The following is a 20612-nucleotide window of genomic DNA, read 5'->3' on the forward strand; positions in this document are numbered from 1 at the left end:
ATAATACGTTGTTTTTATAGAAATGCATATCAATCTTTGTGCAAATATAATGACAAAAAGTAGCTCTCTGCTTGAAAAAAGGTTGGAGCTCCCTAATCCACAGTATCCATCAATCTATGAAAAAATAATAAAATATTTGAACATGAAATTGTTAGAGCGATAATAGAATTATTATTTTAACGTATATTTAGAATTTTTTGTCCACCTGAAGTGACGTTGACCAAAGAGGAACGTACTTGGTAGGGCAGTGTTGCGCTAAAATTGGTTTAGCGTCCATGACTCAACTGAAGAAGAAGTACTCACCGGAAGTGTATCCATATTCTAATTCCGCTTGAACCTAGTTTAAAATCGTGTTTTACTGGATACGATGTTAGATTAAAGGTACGTGTTTTTACGCATTGGACTGTATGAATATACAAAACATATATGAATGTAGAGTTTTTTTGTTCAAATCCAAATGTAATTTGTTAATATGTAACAGTGGCATTTAACTTGTACTCGCCTACTCGCTTAGGACAAATGAAACTATAGGAACATTTTAATCAATATATTTTTCCACACTATTTTGTACTTGTGCAAAAATAATGTTAACGGCATAATACTTAGGAAACTCCTTTTCTTCTTTTTGTTTAGACATAACTGCTGTTTCTGTTAACAACATCACCGAGGGTGTTTATTCATATTTATTATTTTGATACCATTTCCCCCCATTAGAATCTAGAACATGACTGGAAACGACACTGATGTACTCCCTTCCTAGCTCTTAACGTCCTTTAGACGTCAAATTTGGTGTAGTCGGTTCAAAACATGATTTAGTCCAAATCTTTGGGATTAACCTTGCCGCCTGCAACCTCAGTGGAACTGTTTAAATCTAGGCTTAAAACACACTTCTATTCTATAGCATATGAATAACCTATATTTCATGTTGACGATATCTGTATATTATTTGTTATTGCAACATCCATTGCAGCCTGTTCATCATGGAAGGGGATGACCTCGTGTGTGTTCCCTTTCAAGGTTTTCTTCATTTTCCTCATGTTGAGGTTTTTGAGTTTTTCCTTGCCCTCATGTAGGTTTTAGATCATGGGATGATGTAATAACAGTCTGTGGTTTGCAACAATCCGTGGTCTGTGCAGCGCTTTGAGACTATTTGTGATTAAGGGCAATTCAAATAAACTTGACTCTACTTGACTATAACATCTTTTTAACCTTTTCTACAACTAGATTTTGCTGTAGTGGACTGTAGAGAGAAGCTTCTCTTCGACAAATACATCATGGCTCACATTACCATCAACCAGTATCTGCAGGAGGTGATTTCCGATGTCAACGATGAAAAAATCCCTGTTATAAAATGGTTTACTTCGCCAGTTTATTAGGCTTAATCTCCTGCAGGTCTATGAAGCCATAGATAACCTGAATGGGACCCAGTGTGCTGAACTGCTTTCCTTTAAACATCCACATGTTGCCAATCCTAGGCTCCAGGTACTGAGTGGCTCAACTCATTTGCACACAATAAAATAGATGCCAGACACCAAGTAGTTTCACAGCTTCTTAAATGTGCTATATAAATAGTAATAGTATTTTAGAAAAATAACAAAAAAACTATGTCTCTGAGCCTTGTCATATTATTTTACAATCAGTGTCCCATGCAATTTTACCACACACTGCCATTTTCTATGTGTTAGTCTGTATTTGTCATTTTGCATTGCTTGTTTGAATAACACACTTACCTGAAGCAAAGTTATTCTTCATGTCAGAAACTACGACACCTGACACACAATTGAAAATATCTAAATTCATGATTGATAAACCCAAATAGATGGGGTTCTTTGCACACCCGTTGTCACTGTGATCTAGTGTCATGTTATATTATTTTAAAGCTATGCAACTAGTGCTTTTATAAAATACTACCTGTTCCCAAAATATTTTGAAAATGGAGAGTGGCAATTATACCGACGAGGTTTTTGTCAGTTCAAAGGAATTAAAAGAAGATGTGCTCCTGGTGTTGGGGTCAAATATTTAGGCAAATTTCCTTTTGGAAAGACTGTGTTTATACTTTTAACATTTATGGTACTTGTTAGAAAATATATTGTTGACAACTGTTAATTAACAGAATTATAATGGAGTCTGGGGTCTTTACACAGTTGCAATGAGATTTGAAATGTGTTTGTTTGTTGTTTGTGGGGGTTTTTGAGGGTGTTATTTGTTGTCTTTTTGTTTTGTTCTGGTTTTGATTAGTGTAGACATGTGCAAAGATATGTTTAATGTATTTAAAAGCCATGTGTCAATAATATTGAAACTAAAAAATAGGGAACAGGAAACATGTTTAATGACCAGGTTCAAATAAACTTTTCGTAAGCTTTGTTGTTTTTTTCTTGGTTTTTTTTTTCATAAGCCGCATACACTTGTGTGCTTTGATCAGCATGTTTATTACATTGTAATTCTTGGATGATAAATAAATTCATCAACATGTGTGTTCTTTGTCCCTATTACTGTGTGTGTGCATAATAGTCTGTGTGCGTTTCCAGCTCGCCAATCCAGAAGACAAATGTCAACAGGTTCTTGAACCACCTTATGACGAGATGGTGGCCGCTCACCTCAGGTGGTTAAAATATCGACTCCATGTGGTTTTAAGTGTAATGATCCCATTTTGTGTCTCATAGCAGTTTTTTTTTCCAGGTGTACATATGCAGTTGCCAATCACGACTTTGTAGAAGCCTACAAGTTCCAGACTGTTGTTGTCCAATATCCTTTACGATGGTATCAAATCAGTAATGTTTACATTTCCTGACATTCAATGTCATCTCCTTGACTTTTTACATCCTTTTTGAGGGCATTTCAGTCACATAAGGAGGAGAACTGGTAAGTGGCACTCATACCAAGGATCTTCAAGGTGATCGTGACTTTTAATGTGGTAATCTGGCTTCTGTTAAGAGTGTTTTTTTCCTTGAATTCTGATATCCTCAGAAAAAGTGACATTTTGTAAACCTGTTTGATATTTTTGGATGCTTAGATTAGCCTAGGACAACAGTCGAGAAAGAAACATTGTTACCTTTTGTATTTGTGTCTTTTAGGGCGCTACCTGTAATGTTCACCGTCACTTTGGATCTAAGGATATTTGCCAACAATGTAAGATATAACGGAGTTTTTAAAATGTTTTGCTCGTCAATGTATTGATGCACACGACTGTGCTTTAAGCTTCCGTCTACTTGATGTGCTTCCAGGCTGAGCAGCAACTGCAGCAGAAAGGCAAAGGTCAACCAAGTGAAATGCTGGAAAAAGCGGCTGAGCAACTTATGAGCTGCTTCAGAGTTTGTGCCAGTGACAAGTCAGTAAAAATAGAAACATGTAATTAGTGTATCACGCTACTCAATTGTTTTGCGTATATATATATATATATATATATATATATCTCCAGCCCAAACCCAACCGATTACACCTTAATGTTCCTCTAAAATTCGCATAAAATCCCAATCCAAGATGTACCCAAAATAAACTGAATGCCGTTGTTTATCCATTTGAAGAATGTAGACGGTTTCGATATCTTTTGAAAGGTAAGACTAAAGATTTGTCCCAAACTAAGGGGCCGGTCACACAGACATTTGCGGCTGAATCACGGCCAGAAATTTCTGCCTGTGAGGCGGACGCTATTGGACGCTTTGAGATCGCAATGCAGACGAGATACAGCAGTGCTTAACACGCGGTCGGAAATTCGCGCGCGGGTGGCAGCGCGAAAATGTTTTGCGCTGCTCAATTCTTCAGAGCGCGGGTACACAGCCTTTCACGAGCGTATCAAGGCTGAACCACGGCCAGAAATTTCTGGCCTGAAGCGGATGCTGTTGGGCGCTGTTGGACGTTTTGAGACCGCCATATAGACGAGATACAGCAGTGCTTTACTCGCGGTCGGAAATTCACACGTGGTTGGCCGCGCACAAAACTTTCGAGCTGCTCAAAAGTTTGAGCACGTGTTAAACCGCGTGCCGCACACGTGGTCAACACGAGGTAATGACGCGGAAATGACGCGGAACGACGTGCTCTGGCCGCGGCCAGGGCGTGGTTACACATGGGTAGGACGGGAAATTTCAGCAGGTAATCGTGGGTGGAGCATGGTAATAGCATGTTCTGCGCCTGTATCGCGGTGTTATTATGTGAAATTAGCGTGTTACGCGTGTGACAGTCAAACGCCTTTCTCCGCGTATATACAGCGCTATTTGCCGAGCACACGTCAGTTGTGCTCGAGACGTCAAGGGGGTGAACATGGATCCTCGTCAGCGCAGTGACCTCGTCTTAATCCATTTTTATTTCTTGACATTTCTTTTCAAGATAATAAAATAAAAATGATGCCATAGCTTGAAATCTTGATCTTCACGGGACTGTGTCTTGAGCGGTTATGATTTCTACAGCCCGGTGTTATCCGAGAAATGCATCCCTGCCGAGATTTGCATCCCCTCGCTACTACAACCACTTTTACCTCGTTTTATCTCACTTTTAGGGAATGTAATGGCGAACATATAACCAAAACCACTTCGTCTTGCATTTGTTGGAAATGTAATACAACTTAAACCATTCCGTCTTTGTTTTTGTTGTGAACGTAATCGAACGGTAAATCCTCCCCCCCTCGCGTGAACGCGCATTCTGCTGCGCTTCCAACGAAAGCGATCGTATTCTATATAAAACGCTTATTAAAACTATAAAGCGAGCTAATTATAACAATTGGGAGATCCTAGTCTATATAACGCGTTTATTTAAACAATAAAGTGCGATCGTATTCTACAAAATGCGTTTGTTAACTCGGATGAAAAAGTCACCAACGTCAATGCACGCTTACAACAAAAGCGATCGCAGCAGAATGCGCGTTCACGCGAGGGGGTGGGGGGGCGTTTGTGTTGCGTAGGAGTCGGATTTGGGCACAACACCGGCTCGGGAGCTTTTATACCCGTGGTCCACACGAGAAAATGACGCGATGAGGAAGCGGAACAGTCGCCGGCGTCTGTTTTGCGGGCATACCACCGATGAACAGCGTGTTGGCCAATTTTGCGCATTTTCCATCGCGGGCAACCACGGGCAAAAAAAAACACGCAAAATTTTAGCCGTGATTCAGCCGCAAACGGCTGTGTGACCGGCCCCTAAAATAATCACTTCAAGTGCTACTAACATGGAGTAATCTGAGTTTCAACACTACAGATTTATTTTTTCAAGCCTGAATTTTTTTGGGGCAATTAAATGTCTGCAGATGCGTTTAACATGCGGATCTTAGCTTGAAGCCTTACCTGATTCCGTGTCAAATTTGATCACGATCAGAAAAACTAAACATTGTATGTTACACTTTTTTTCTAAGGGTAGGTTTAGGTGCTTCCAATGGTGGCCATTTGGAGACGACCAATTTCCAACACTAAACCTTTGCAAACTTGTGTTTTACTTAGGCCAATTTTTTAGACATTGTGAAAGAGTTGTAAATGTTTGATTTCTCTTTCCAGAAGTCAAATCAATGACTGCATACTTGACTTATTAATGATGCGTACAAATGAATCACAAATTGCTTTGGGCACATTTAATTTCGCCTCTGATTTAAATACACATTGAAAATTTGTATACATTTATGTTGGACAGTTTATTGGCTAACCAATGTGTCAATCATCATTCGAATCGGTTACCAATGGCTAAAGATATTCAAACCTTCTGGAGGCGATCTCCTTTATATCAAACAGGCCTGATAGGCAAATGACCGTAAACATCGTTGTATAGAACCGGTACTGCAGGAAAGGCAAAGAGCAGTCATCCATTTTCTCAGCTGCTTATTCTCATGAAAATAATCTCTTATTTTGGTGGTCTTTTTTTAGTGTAACATAGAGTTTTCAATAGTGTGTCTCAAAATTCTTAAGCCACCATAGGAGTCAAAGTATCTCTGAAAAGTTGAGAACTATGTATATGAGTGTTGTATTTGACTTTGCAGTCGAGCCGGGATCGAGGACTCAAAGAAGTGGGGCATGATGTTTCTCAGCAACCAGCTCTTCAAAATCTACTTTAAGGTCTCAAGTCCTTAAAATCCTTGTTGGTTGATGTTTTAATGTGTTTGCGATACTGTAATGATTGGTGTGAAAGTGTGTAAACGTGCCTTTTGAATCCAGATCAATAAACTGCATCTGTGTAAGCCGCTCATCAGGGCTATTGACAGCTCAAACTTCAAGAATGACTACAGTACCGCTCAGAAGGTCACATATAAATACTACGTGGGCCGGAAGGCCATGTTCGACAGTGATTTCAAACCAGGTAGCTTCATTTATACTGTCATTGGATAAGATGAAGACCAACATCTCGTAAGAGTGCTATTGTCCTGCAATTGTCCTCCACAGCTGAGGAGTTTCTGTCCTATTCCTTTCAACACTGCCACCGGGCCAGTCGGAAGAACAAAAGAATGATTCTCATCTACTTGCTGCCAGTCAAGATGCTGTTGGTCAGAAAGCTGAATCGTTGATCTTCATTAAACTACAATTTTAACTGGAACTAAACTCCATTTGGTGATGTTTCAGGGCCACATGCCAACTCTTCAACTCCTGCAGAAGTATGACCTCTTGCAGTTTGCTCAAGTTACCCAAGCTGTCAGGTAGGGCTTGTGTGTGAGAAAGAACAAGGCAAAACAAACAGCTGAGTCTCGTCATTCAGCCATCTGACACTTTTTCCTTCTCTAGCCACTAATGCTAGCGACATTATTAGGTTTCGGTTCACAGCTAGTCATCCAAGTGAACGCCGCTGAGTTCCGTATTTCAGGGTCCTGGCGTTTGACAAATTCAGTCTTACTGGCAACTTTAGTAGCTTCTCCCGCTTGTCGCTTAAGTTAGCCACTCACTCCAGTTCTCACCAACTCCAGCTATTTTTTTCTTTTCAGGCGTACCCGGTTCGCCCGCTCGCTCGCTCTCTTTTTTTTTTTTTTTTTTTTGCGGGGTTAACATTAGCTCTCATGTCCTGTGCCTGGCCTAAATTCAATCTGTTGCATGTCTGCATCAGCGACGGGAACCTTCTGTTGTTGAATGAGGCTCTTTCCAAACACGAAACCTTCTTCATCCGGTGTGGCATCTTCCTTATCTTGGAGAAGCTCAAGATCATCACATACAGGAACCTCTTCAAGAAAGTGTGAGCGTCACCTTTCCTTATGCGACCGGCCGAGAACGACGCCAACACATGGTCTTACCGATTTCCTCTTGTCATTTGTGTTCAGGTACCTGTTGTTGAGGACCCACCAGTTACCTCTGGACACATTCCTGGTGGCCCTGAGTATGATGAAGGTTGAAGACGTCGACGTGGATGAGGTGCAGTGTATCCTGGCCAACCTCATTTATATGGTGAGCACAGGTGGACACGAAAGCACATGGGGGAAAGAATACTGACATGATTTCTCTCCCCTCAGGGTCACATCAAAGGTTACATCTCACATCAGCACCAGAAGCTTGTGGTCAGCAAACAGAATCCTTTTCCTCCACTGTCATCAATCTCGTAGAGTGCATTAACATTATGATAAACTACATTATTTTTTGTAACGTGCAAGACATTATGAAATGAAGGGAATGCTTTGTAAACTTTAGACGCCTTCAACTTTCTTCTAGTTATAGACATTTCAATTTGGATTTGGCTTTTATTATCTGGATTCGAACACATCAGCTAGATCATGGGTCGGAAACCTATTGCTCAGAGAAAAAAATGCTACCGGCGCCAATGCCCTCTGTAACGTTTCAATTCTGTCCAGCGCAATGTCGAGCTTGGTGCGTGCAAAGCTGAAGCAGCACTAATGATTCCAGCAGTTCTGTCCGGTATATAAATGGCACATTTTGAACCATGGTTTACAGGCAAGGTGTCACACCAAAAGACCCAGTTTTGGCCGTACGTTGCTAATGAAGCTCATTTAATTATGTGTGATCACTGTTGAGTAACTTTATGACAAAAAACTGACACAACATACTGGAAACACCCCAAAACCCCCAGCCAATCACATAGAGCAATTTGATTGGGTGAGCAGTATGGCTCAGCAGATCTCTGCACACATAGCACTCTCCCTCTAAAACACACCCACTGCGCTGAATGGAAATGACTCTGTAAACATTTTGTTTACAGTTTTTGGAACATCTCTGCAAAATAACTCATGTAATTTATTTTTAATTAATTCTATTTTTACGAAAAACATAAGAGTCAAAATGAGCCTCAACAATTTTAAGTTACTGTGTGAGGGAGACTAGTTTATAGTGGTATATTTGCCTCTGGCGTTATTATTTCATGAATTTTATCAAATCATCTAACATCACACAGTGAAATAAGACAGTTTTTCCTGGTTTGCTGTATTTTGTCTTAAAATATATGATATGGCTCTTTCAAAAAATATTTGCTATTACATTCTACATGTCACTCGAATTATTTTGTTGTAATGAATCAATCCACTGTTTTGGCTTTTAGAATGACCCCTTTTTATTCAAATAAAATGACTTTTTGTATAAAACAACCTGATTTTGACTCGAACATGATTATTTTTTGACCAAATATTTTTTAGAGTGAAGCTTTCTGATGAGATTCATTTTCTGTACAGAATTCCTACATTATTTACATACTTTGTTTGAAAACTATGTTCCCATTTGTTTCTTTTGAAAATCTCATTAACCTCTCTCTCCATTTGAAAACCACTGCTTTAAAGGTACAGATCCATACTTTGTTTCATGCCATGTGGTTTGATCTACATCCTAATGGCTAAAAATGGATTGAACAATGTTCAAAGAAACCAATTTCCTCGTTTTTTTAATTATCCTTTATTTTTAACAGCAATGTTTCCTCTAATCTTCGAGTCTTCGCGTTCACGCAAAGTATGTGAGCGTCACTTAGAATAACAGTGAGCAACATCAATTCTGTGTGTGGTAACCAAATCATTATCAAACCTGAGATCAAGTTACACTGCTGAGTTTCTGGCAATGTTAAATAATTTTTCACATTTGCAAGAATTGACTAATGTACCATTGGAAAGGCTGTAATAGCTCACAAATGACAGTTGTTTTTACAACAACTTTTACACGAGATTTTTTGTTACATAGTACTAAACATTCTTTGGAATTTATTTAGTCGGTTGCACAACACAGAATACTGTATTTAATATTTTTTTTGTGGAAGTGCAATGTTGATAAATTATTTATTGTAAATATTTTGAATGTATCACAAGACCAATCAAAGAACCCTCCCCAAAACTCCTTTCCCCCCTCTTTTCTCTGGACTTATTCTGCTTTTTTCTACAATTTTTCCTGGCTCTTTTTTATTTTTTTCTCATTTTGTTTATTTTTTCTTAGCTTTTTACTTTTTTTCTTGCCATTTTCTTTCGGTCTCTATTTTCTTTTTTAATTTTTTTTTTTTTTAATGAATTTCTTACTTTTTGCTTTATCCTCTTTTTTTTTAAATTGTTTCTTGCTTTATTTTATTTTTCCTTCTTTCTTTTTTTTACCCATCTTTTTCTAGCCTTTTTCTTAGCTTTTTAGCATGCTTCTTTTTTGGGGGTATTTTTTTATTTTTTGTTTTACTTCCCCCCACTTTTTTAAAGTCACTCAATGCTTGATGTTACATAATATTTTCTAATGTAAGAATTAAAGCAACAATAACAATCGGAAGAGCCGTTTGGGAGTTGAAAAAGCCGGCTCATTTTTTCAAGCCGAGCCAAGAGAGACATTTCACGAAAAACTACTCAACTTTGTGCAACTTCGCCATTGACTATAACAGGGGTGGTGAACACGCGGCTTTTGGCTTTGCCTCGTTTCATGTTTAGTTTTTTTCCCCTCTTAAAACACACTTGAATCCATCAGAGTAATAATAAATAATATTTTGAAATAAATTTGGCAGATTTGTTGTGTTTATGCTGCTCCGGACACATAACTGACTGCCAATCATCTGCGTAGGTTACGTCTAATGCAGGTGTAGTGCCTAAATCTGACTCCCCTGGAAAATCCCCCACCTCGCGTGAAAGCGAATTCTGCTGCGCTTCCGACAAAAGATCGTATTCTATACAATAAGTTTAATAAACGCGTTATATAGACTACGATCACTTAATTTTTTAAATTCGCTCGCTTTATTGTTTTAATAAACATACCCCTTATATGTTCTTCCCGTATTTTATACTTTTTTTATCCGATAATTTCAAATTATGTATGACTAACAACAATTGTTGTACAGTAAATAAAAAAAAAACGTTTGTTTTCTAATCCTGCAAAGTAATCCTTGTTTTTACAAAATATACCTGTAATTTGAATGCGTCTTCAGATGGGGTAATAATAGTCTGTAGTTTGCAATAATCCGTGGTATGTGCAGCCCTTTGAGACTCCTTGTGATTAAGGGCTATACAAATAAGCATGACTTGACCTAATAAAAAGTCCTTTTTTTGCTTAACATATCTCATATTGCCCATTTTGGCTATAATTCAGATAGTCTTGGTCAATGATAGCAGATGTCATTGCTAAAATTGTTGCAACACACTAGCAAATGTTATCCTTGATCAAGCATTTTTTTGGTGAATTCAAAAAAACGTGTTCACGCAAATGATCTCGTTTTTTATTCTACATAGACTGTCTTGCTGTAAGTAAATAGGTTTTGTGTTGTGTTTGTAAGCTTTATTATCACATTGTAAAGGGATTTGCAAGCCTTAATTGTCTGACTTTGACTGGCATGGTTAGGTCATATGAGTAAATTCTGGTGTTTTTGTTGTGTTCTCGTATGTCTCAACGGCCTCCAGAAGCATTCTGATCCAGAGAAGATACCGGGACACTTTGTTAAAAACCAAGCCGTTCCCTTGACATCGCTTTGGGGGCATGATGAGCAACCCTGTGAGAAACGCTGTGCCCTTTTCGACTGTGGCAAGAGGCATGGCTGGTAACAAACCGCCGCATTGCCCAACTGTCGAACTTAATCCATCGGCACTGCCCGTCTGATCGGATGTCACTATATTTCCATTCTGTCCCGTCACGCAGAACATTTTGTTGCTGAGTGGGATGGAGGTGTTGAGCTGGTTTCGACATTCGGCCAAAGTCATGTAGACTAGGTTCCGGTTGAGGTTTTTGCTCATGATTGCGGCAACCCCTGCCCGCCCAGAATTCATGAGGACGTTTTCACTGAAATCTTTGGTGGGCAGGCACAGGTGGCGGATAGTGGAGCCAAGGGGCAGTGGGCTGGTCAGCTCCAAAAAGGCCAAGTCGTGGTCATGGTGATTTGGACGATAATGTTTGTAAATATGGAAAGCCTTAACGGTCATCGTCATATTAGTTGGCCCTGAGAGAAATGCAGTAGGACTTTATTGATCCGTCTGTTTATTCCACCTGAAAATTCTTCTTTTTTTATTTTTTTACCAGCGATGATGAAGAAATTGGAGGGTTGAGGGTCAGACTCCTGTAGGAGGCAACTGGCAGCAGTTAGGACGGAGCGTGGACCTAACAAGACACCGGCACAAATCTCAGTTCTGCTGCTCCCCAGCAGCAATGCCTGGAAAAAAATCACACAATTATGGAGGACATTTGCATATGTAGACCAGGATGTCTGGTGCAGTGGTTCTCAAATGGAGGAAACTAGAACCCCTGTAGGCATATCAAGGTTTGAGTCTTTAAAGGTTGGGTGCGTCGTTTGAGGTGTCCTTAAAAATTTGAAAGTAGAATAAGTATTTGTTAACAGCAGTGTTGGAATAACAACTTTTTTCAGTAATGGAAAAATCGAACAAATATGTTTACGTTCACATCTTTTCGGCTCATGTCACCATTTAAAATAGAGACTGCAGTAGTTAGTCAGCGATTCCTGATATAGTATTAACTAATGCGCTGAAATAAAAGGGGAATGAGGGCTTATTCGTGAAAAATGTCAGCCCTATAGTTGACCTCACTCCAACTCGTGTTGTTAGTGAACAGAAGGTCTCTATGAGCCGGCTCTTGGAAGTCAAGTCAAGTCATTTTTATTTGTATAGCCCTTAATCACAAAGAGTCTCAAAAGGGCTGCACAGATTATTGCAAACCACATACTATAATTACAGACTATTATTACACCATCCCCTGGTCTAAAGGAACCGGCTTCCTACCAATCAACGCCTTTTTTTTTCTCTGTTGTAGACTTTAAATTTGTTGAGCATAAAAATGTTTGAAATTGTTATATTTAATATATGTTTTGTAGATATATAAATATTTAAATATTTTGTTACATGTTTTTCCTCTTATGTTTCTCCCTTTTTAAGTCATTCCGTGCACATTGTTACTTAATAATTGGTAACTTTTTGGAAGAAGTAGTAAGCAACTAGCACTTTTTTAAGTGACGTGCGCAATATTGGTGAACAATGCTCAACTGATTTCAAAGAGCCCTTATTATTGTTTCCACCGCTCATATCTGTTTTTTTTTTCGCGGCAGAACGCTTTCATGTAACATGAAAATGGTGAAAGTAAGAAAAGGCCTGTTAAAGTAGAGTCTAAACATCAACCCAAGCCCCAAGGATGGTTTTAGGATAACAGTTTACCCGAGCGCGTCAAAGAAATTCATGTACTTGCATATGTAAGATAAGGAACTTGATGGAGTCTGCAAATATAACGCAAGCCAGGAAATGGTGGCAGTGATTAAAAAGGTTGTGAATTATGTACAGCTCTAAACTATAACACAAAAAGTAGCGTCAATCCAAAATCAAATAACTTAATTTCCTCCTACCTGCAAAGTGAAAAAAAAAACATTGGTAGATAATATTGTTCATTTCTAGTATTTCCTTATTTTAAACAATTAAAAAAACATGGAAATTAAAGAATTGCTACCTTGAGCAGGCTTGGAATAACTTGTTTTTCTTATTATACTTGAAAAATGGTTTTGAAAATATTCTAAATACAATTTCCTTAAAATTAGCAAATTGATGCCAATCATTTTTTTTCTATTATTTGTATAATCATGCATTTTCTTCATTCTTTCATATTTTCAATTTAGTATATTCTAAATCCTCTTTCATGAAATCAAATATTAAGAGGTTGGCACGGCAGCTGAGTGGTTAGCACATCCGCAGCACAGTCCTGAGGTCATGCGTTCCAATTCAGTTTACTGCCGTCCTGTGCAGAGTTTGCAATTTAGGCCATTTAAGTAGTACGTAATCTTAAAATGACAAAAATTGTTTATTGTATCCATCCATCCATCCATCCATTGTCTTCCGCTTATCCGAGGTCGGGTCGCGGGGGCAGCAGCGTTAAAAGGGAAGCCCAGACGTCCCTATCCCCAGCCACTTCCTCCAGCTCATCCGACGGGACCCCGAGGCGTTCCCAAGCCAGCCGAGAGACATAGTCTCTCCAACGTGTCCTGGGCCGCCCCCGGGGCCTCCTGCCGGTGGGACATGCCCGGAACACCTCCCGAGGGAGGCGTCCAGGAGGCATCCTTATTAGATGCCCGAGCCACCTCAACTGGCTCCTCTCAACGCGGAGGAGCAGTGGCTCTACTCCGAGTCCCTCCCGGATGACTGAGCTTCTCACCCTATCTCTAAGGGAGAACCCAGCCACCCTGCGGAGGAAACTCATTTCGGCCGCTTGTATCCGGGATCGAGTTCTTTCGGTCATGACCCAAAGTTCATGACCATAGGTGAGGGTAGGAACGTAGATCGACCGGTAGATCGAGAGCTTTGCCTTTCGGCTCAGCTCCCTCTTCACCACGACAGACCGGTACAGGGTCTGAATGACGGCAGACGCTGCACCGACCCGTCTGTCGATCTCCCGTTCCATCCTACCCTCACTCGTGAACAAAACCCCAAGATACTTGAACTCCTCCACTTGGGGCAAGACCTCCTCCCCGACACGGAGGGAGCATACCACCCTTTTCCGACTGAGAGCCATGCCCTCGGACTTGGAGGTGCTGATCCCCATCCCGGCCGCTTCACACTCGGTTGCGAATCGCTCCAGCGAGAGCTGAAGATCACGGGCTGAGGAAGCCAACAGCACCACGTCATCTGCAAAAAGCAGTGACGCAATGCTGAGGCCCCCAAACCGGACTCCATCCCCGCCAAGGCTGCGCCTAGAAATTCTGTCCATAAAAGTTATGAACAGAATCGGTGACAAAGGGCAGCCCTGGCGGAGCCCAACCCTCACCGCGAACGAATCCGACTTATTGCCGGCAATGCGGACCAGACTCTGGCACCGGGCATACAGGGACCGCACAGCCCGGATAAGACTGTGCGGTACCCCATACTCTCGAAGCACCCCCCACAGGGCCTCCCGAGGAACACGGTCGAATGCCTTCTCCAAGTCCACAAAACACATGTAGACCGGACAGGCAAACTCCCATGCACCCTCAAAGACCCTGAAGAGTGTATAGAGCTGGTCCAGTGTTCCACGGCCAGGACGAAAACCACACTGTTCCTCCTGAATCCGAGATTCGACTTCCTGGCGGACCCTCCTCTCCAGTACCCCTGAATAGACCTTACCAGGGAGGCTGAGAAGTGTGATTCCCCTGTAGTTGGAACACACTCTCCGGTCCCCCTTCTTAAAGACGGGAACCACCACCCCAGTCTGCCAGTCCAGAGGCACTGTCCCCGATGTCCACGCGATGTTGCAGAGGCGCGTCAACCATGACACGCCCACAACATCCAGAGCCTTAATGAAGTCTGGGCGGATCTCATCGACCCCCGGGGCCCTGCCACCGAGGAGTTTTTTGACAACCTCGGTGACTTCAACCCCAGTGATACGAGAGCCCAACCCAGAGTCCTCAGGCTCTGCTTCCCCAGAGGAAGACGTGCCGGTGGAATTGAGGAGGTCTTCGAAGTACTCCGCCCACCGATTCACAACGTCCCGGGTCGAGGTCAGCAGCGCCCCATCGGCACTATACACAGTGTCGATAGTACACCGCTTCCTCCCCCTAAGACGTCGGATGGTGGACCAGAATTTCCTCGAAGCCGTTCGGAAGTCGGCTTCCATGGCCTCGCCAAACTCCTCCCATGCCCGAGTTTTTGCCTCGGCAACCGCCAAAGCCGCATTCCGCTTGGCCAGCCGATACCTGCCAGCTGCTTCCAGAGTCCCACAGGCCAGGAAGGCCCGATAAGACTCCTTCTTCAGCTTGACGGCATCCCTCACCGCCGGTGACCACCAACGGGTCTGAGGGTTGCCACCGCGGCAGGCACCGACTACCTTGCGGCCACAGCTCCGATCAGCCGCCTGGACAATGGAGGCGCGGAACATGGTCCGCTCGGACTCAATGTCCCCCGCCTCCCTCGGGGCATGGGCGAAGTTCTGCCGGAGGTGTGAATTGAAACTTCTTCTGACAGGAGATTCTGCCAGCCGTTCCCAACAGACCCTCACAACACGCTTGGGTCTGCCGGGTCGGGCCGGCATCTTCCCCCACCATCGAAGCCAACTCACCACCAGGTGGTGATCAGTTGACAGCTCCGCCCCTCTCTTCACCCGAGTGTCCAGAACATGCGGCCGCAGGTCCGACGAAACGATGACAAAGTCGATCATCGAACTACGGCCTAGGGTGTCCTGGTGCCAAGTGCACATATGGACACCCTTATGTCTGAAAATGGTGTTCATTATGGACAGACCATGACGGGCACAGAAGTCCAATAACGAAACACCACTCGGGTTCAGGTCAGGGGGGCCGTTCTTCCCAATCACGCCCCTCCAGGTCTCACTGTCATTGCCCACGTGAGCGTTGAAGTCTCCCAGCAGTACGAGGGAATCCCCAGGGGGCGCGCTCTCAAGCACACCCTCTAAGGACCCCAAGAAGGGTGGGTACTCCGAACTGCTATTTGGTGCATAAGCACAAATAACAGTCAGGACCCGTCCCCCCACCCGAAGGCGGAGGGAGGCTACCCTCTCGTCTACCGGGGTGAACCCCAACGTACAGGCGCCGAGCCGTGGAGCAATTAATATGCCCACACCGGCTCTGCGCCTCTCACCACGGGCAACTCCAGAGTGGAAGAGAGTCCAACCCCTTTCGAGAGGACTGGTACCAGAGCCCAAGCCGTGCGTAGAGGTGAGTCCGACTATATCTAGTCGGAATTTCTCAACCTCACGCACCAACTCGGGCTCCTTCCCTGCCAGAGAGGTAACGTTCCATGTCCCAAAAGCCAGTTTCTGTAGCCGGGGATCGTCGCGCCAAGGACCCCTCCCTTGGCTGCTACCCAGCTCTCTGCGCACCCGACCCCTTTGGCCCCTCCTACAGGTGGTGAGCCCATGGGAAGAGGGTCCCACGTCGTCCCTTCGGGCTGTGCCCGGCCGGCCCCCGTGTTTATTGTATTACTAAAAAAAAAAAAACAAGCTAAAGATTTTGTAAAAAAAAAGCAAAATGGATACCTAAAGTAGGTAAAATTATCTGCCGATGGGGCAATCATGTTTTCCATTTTACAAAGGTTGAGAAACACTGATCTTGTGCAATTATTAAGAAATGCATGGGAGTGCTCCTGTCACCTGCCATGGACAGTGCCCATTCTGACACATGGATTCCATTTGAGGAGGGCTAACAAGTCTTCCACAGGGAAACTCCACTAAGGAAACACCAGATTTTTTGTCAGATGTTAAACTTTCATGTTAACAGGAACAATCATTTCCAACCATTGGGCACGCAGCTCCGTCCATCGCGTTGCAGTTTGAATCCCTCTACGCAGGAGCACGTGGAAGAATCATAGGTCGCCGTGCACATCTGATCACAAACATTCAGGCCATGGGTGCGACACTGCAGATTTGCTGGAGCTAGAAATGTGTAGAGCGGGATTGTCAAATGATCTGAAAGGATAATTTAACCCTTGATAAGGTTTACCTTCTATCAATTGTGGCTCTACGACAGGCATCCATTCAACTTCTTTCTGTTGAACGGCTTCCTTCTCCTTCAATTCACATATAATTCCATGGTGTGGGGGGAAGCAGGAACAGAGGAATCCCCCCATCTTGTTAGTGCATTTTCCACCATGAAGGCAAGGGTTTCGCTTGCAATGGTTTTTATCTGTCAAAGATACCCCGTTGGAGAAACTTTAATTAACAAGATTTATTTCTGAAAAACTTACTTTGATAAGTTCTCCAGAACACGATCTGCCAAGAAACAAACACGTTGAATTGAAAAATGAGGAGATCCCGGGTGATGATATAGTGAAAGGGCTGACCGTCTGGGCAGTGTCCTCAAAGTATTCCCTGGCCTCCTCAAAAGTGCAGCGCTCCTCATAACATTCCCGCTCCAGGTTGCCCTGCAGGATCTCCTCCACCAGGAAGAAGTTTGCCCGTTTGGAACGTAGAAAGACGCTTTGCGCGGCGGGCAACTGCACAAACACTGACACAGCACAGTCATAAATAATTTGTTTGGGTCGATAGCCCCATATAATCAGTACTTGTATCACGGCGAAGCACACATAACTTTTATGGTTACAGCAGAACTATGTTTGAGGATTTTCCAGGATATTTCGTCTTTGTAGTAGAGTGATACACATCCAAACATACCATGCTCTGGTTCATATTGACTTGAACAAATTGCCAATACATGAGGAAAATAGATGATGTAAGCCTACCGAAATTTTCTTTATATGCTGGAATTTAAATTATATTTCATCTTATATTTGTGTGTACATAGACAATTTTGTCAAATTGGTTTCGAAACTCTCATAATTAAAGATATCCATATCTTATGTATAATTGTAAGATATGTATAATTTCCCTTTTTTATGAACCAAAATGTACAAAATCCAATAGAGCCTAATGGAAAATGTTTATTTTTTTTCATTTAATTTGATAAATATCTTGATAAATAAAATAATAGATGATCACAGAAGTACAGAAGTACCATAGCTAGCTGTTTGCACGTTGGCCTTGAGCACAGTACACAGGAGCGGACACTGGGCGCTGACCTCTACGGTCTACGACGCTGGAATCGAGAATGCTTCTTGCTCAGGACTTCTGCGGCGTCGGCTCTCCGGATGTGGTTGGGGCTAACTCAACAGGTGGAGCCGCCCAACCGTTCCGCAGCCGAATCAAGTACAAATAAGTAAGTAGACTGGGGAAAAGTTGCACTAAACAATATTTTAATAAGTACTTCTTGTTTTACCATTCCTGTATAGTATACCGTACACATATATTATGATGATCTGTTTACACTTTTTGTATCGTGGGCGGGTTTAAAAAACCTGTCGGGTATATCACCCACGAGCTGAAGTTTGCCCACACCTTAGTTAGCTCTTTCAATGCAATACAAGACAAAGAAAAACAAGTGCGACAGTGGTGGGATGGGCAAGTATCGGGATGGATTATGCTCAAAGTGTGCAATTTTAATTTGCAAATACAATTCCCCAAAATATTTTGGAATTTTTCAAAAGGTTTCTCAAGTAGTTTTTCAAAACAAACATTTGAACCGAATGAGTATCGGATTTCTTTTACATTGATGATTTAGGTTCATATTCTTGAGAAATATGATCCCTGCACCCGTTTACCACCCTGCACCCGTTTGGTGTTATTGTCATAACCACAGAAAAATGTTTTTGACCTACGGCATTTGTAACCAAATTTTTTTATTAATAGTTTTTAAACTTGGAAAAAATCCATTGAGAAATGCTTAATCCTTAACAATCAGGCTATAACATTTTTTTAGGAAAATACTTGAGGTTTAAAGTTATACTGTGGTTACAAAAAAATAACCTATGTTTTAATTTGGACGACCTGGACCATCAGGAGGTTGAGTTGGAAGTAATGAAAATGTAATAATGACAATTAACAAGACTTTTAACTCTTACCATCTTCTCTGCCAAGGACCTGAAGAACACATCCTAGCGAGGTGAGAAAGAGGAGACACACTCCAGGTACCGCCATGACACAGAGTGGTTGAAAAATGTCGTCACATCCCGGCTCCCGCACATGGATTTTTCGTGAGTCCCAATTCCTCCACCCCCCTTAATCACATGTTCACGTGTTGACATCAAGAGAATTTCGCGGGAAACTGCATGTTCTTGGACTCCGACCCTCTAAAACAAGCAGCAGCTCTGTTTGTTTATTCATTTTATTTGCAGAGAGAGGCCTGAACCCAATCCCAATTCAGTACTGTTCTTCATCAAGAATCACGCTAGACAGTTTACTTTACTGCTTGGGTCGTTGGGGCATTGCTAGGGACGCAACACTGCTCTTTCCACTGCTGAGGGTTCCTACTCTGAATTTGATGCTGTCGGCCCAGTTCCTTTTCTTTCTTCCTCTTCTTCGAAAGGGTAGTGGAAGATGGAAGTAACCAGCGCTTGCATGAGTTTGATCTTTGATTTTACTGCATACGTTCCTTGTGGCAGTGGTATAAGTATTTTTAACACAAAATCTAAGTGTCTTCCTACCAGTCACACATTTGTAACCTCCGACAGGGTAATTAGTGGAAGGTGTGGTCCTTTTTGACCTGAGCTATGACCGAGTCGGTATGAAGAGTGAGGTTATGTAGTGTGTCTTGGATAAGTACAGCTGGACGGCCCCCATCCTTCTCCAGACCAATTTTGGGGTTATGGTTTGATCAACCACGTCAGAGGTCGGGAACTTATTGCTCTTTTCATGAGTTCATATGGCTGGGAGATAAAATAAAAATGGCGCAATTATTAAATGCAGGGGTCGGGAACCTTCGGTTTACGAACCATATATGGCTCTTTTCATGAGCACATAAGGCTCAGAGATAAAATAGAACTTCATCTCTCATCTCATCTCATTAGCCGTACCGCTTATCCTCAGTAGGGTCGCGGGGGGCTGGAGCCCATCCCAGCAATCATCGGGCAGTGGGCAGGGGACACCCTGAACTGGTTGCCAGCCAATCGCAGGGCACACAGGGACAGACAACTCATTCGCTCATTCACACCTAGGGACAATTTGGACCGGCCAATTCACCTGAAATGCATGTCTTTGGAATGTGGGAGGAAACCGGAGTGCCCGGAGGAAACCCACGCAAGCACGGGGAGAACATACAAACTCCGCACAGAAAGTCTGGAGCTGGATTTGAACCCACGACAGGTTCCCATGACATGAACTGTGCCGCACAAGCGCTAACCACTGCGCCGCCGTGCTGCCCAAAATAGAACTTGTGCCATATTTTAAAAAATTGTTAGATGCAGAGCTTATTGTCGCACATGAGAAGTCAAGACTGGACTGATGCACAAAGGGTTTGGTCCAATATATATATAGGACACAAGTTTAACTTCAGTTAACGGTTGTTTTTGCAAAGGGGCTGAGAGGCTATGCTTCTTCTCACTCCTTTCTGAATATGTCTTGTTTTCTATTACTTTGTTTTGTGGTTTATGCAGCTTCCTCATGTTTCTTTTTTCCATTTTTACATGTTTTCATTTCCCGAAATGTTTTGACAACGATCAGGAAGCCTTGCACTGCTTGTGATGCGTGTTCAGAATAAATAAATGAAAATCAACAAAAACAACAGTCAAGGTGTAAATGTTCATTGTTGAGGCACTTTATGATGAAAAGCCACAGAATCGACTTAAATTAAAACCAAACTTTTTACCCAAACGCTCTAGCAATGCACCTAGAGCAGTTTGAATGGGCAGGAATGGGCAGAGCTATACAAAGGGAGAACAATCTTTCTCCTTGCCAAGCGCGGTCTGCACTTAAGGTAAATACGTTGGCATCCTCGTTTGCTGTATTTTGTGAAGGAGAAGA

At 42.4% G+C, this 20612-nt stretch overlaps 2 protein-coding genes across 2 annotated transcripts; one reads left to right on the forward strand and one right to left on the reverse strand.

Moving 5' to 3' along the window:
- The first annotated feature begins 279 nt into the window (after nucleotides 1-279).
- pcid2 (PCI domain containing 2) lies at nucleotides 280-8488 on the forward strand. The gene is made up of 15 exons (XM_088331756.1): nucleotides 280-381; nucleotides 1225-1310; nucleotides 1393-1482; nucleotides 2529-2602; nucleotides 2680-2745; nucleotides 2821-2862; nucleotides 3075-3129; nucleotides 3225-3328; nucleotides 5954-6029; nucleotides 6129-6270; nucleotides 6354-6454; nucleotides 6531-6604; nucleotides 7006-7131; nucleotides 7217-7340; nucleotides 7406-8488. Exons 2-15 carry the CDS (start codon nucleotides 1275-1277, stop codon nucleotides 7493-7495), a joined length of 1200 nt encoding a protein of 399 aa, XP_088187882.1. The 5' UTR covers nucleotides 280-381; nucleotides 1225-1274; the 3' UTR covers nucleotides 7496-8488.
- A 2056-nt stretch (nucleotides 8489-10544) lies between these two features.
- prozb (protein Z, vitamin K-dependent plasma glycoprotein b) lies at nucleotides 10545-18883 on the reverse strand. The gene is made up of 8 exons (XM_088331755.1): nucleotides 18716-18883; nucleotides 17102-17265; nucleotides 17006-17030; nucleotides 16762-16944; nucleotides 16557-16694; nucleotides 16413-16489; nucleotides 11358-11490; nucleotides 10545-11280 (listed from the first exon to the last, which is right to left on the reverse strand). The coding sequence occupies exons 1-8, from the start codon at nucleotides 18789-18791 to the stop codon at nucleotides 10685-10687; spliced, it is 1392 nt and encodes a 463-aa protein (XP_088187881.1). The 5' UTR covers nucleotides 18792-18883; the 3' UTR covers nucleotides 10545-10684.
- Between the last annotated feature and the right edge of the window lie 1729 nt (nucleotides 18884-20612).

The sequence above is a fragment of the Urocampus carinirostris genome, chromosome 3, assembly GCF_059441175.1.
Source record: "Urocampus carinirostris isolate Australia breed hairy pipefish chromosome 3, RoL_Ucar_1.0, whole genome shotgun sequence".
NCBI lineage: Eukaryota > Metazoa > Chordata > Actinopteri > Syngnathiformes > Syngnathidae > Urocampus > Urocampus carinirostris.

Coding starts and splice junctions, on each gene's coding strand:
- pcid2 (XM_088331756.1), top strand. CDS start 1,275: ATGGCTCACATTACCATCAACCAGTATCTGCAGGAG. Junction 6,030..6,128: donor TCTTCAAAATCTACTTTAAG/GTCTCAAGTCCT, acceptor TTTTGAATCCAG/ATCAATAAACTGCATCTGTG. Junction 6,271..6,353: donor CGACAGTGATTTCAAACCAG/GTAGCTTCATTT, acceptor TGTCCTCCACAG/CTGAGGAGTTTCTGTCCTAT.
- prozb (XM_088331755.1), bottom strand. CDS start 18,791: ATGGCGGTACCTGGAGTGTGTCTCCTCTTTCTCACCTCGCTAGGATGT. Junction 17,031..17,101: donor TTGAGGACACTGCCCAGACG/GTCAGCCCTTTC, acceptor GTTTCTTGGCAG/ATCGTGTTCTGGAGAACTTA. Junction 16,490..16,556: donor ACGGAGCTGCGTGCCCAATG/GTTGGAAATGAT, acceptor GTGTTTCCTTAG/TGGAGTTTCCCTGTGGAAGA.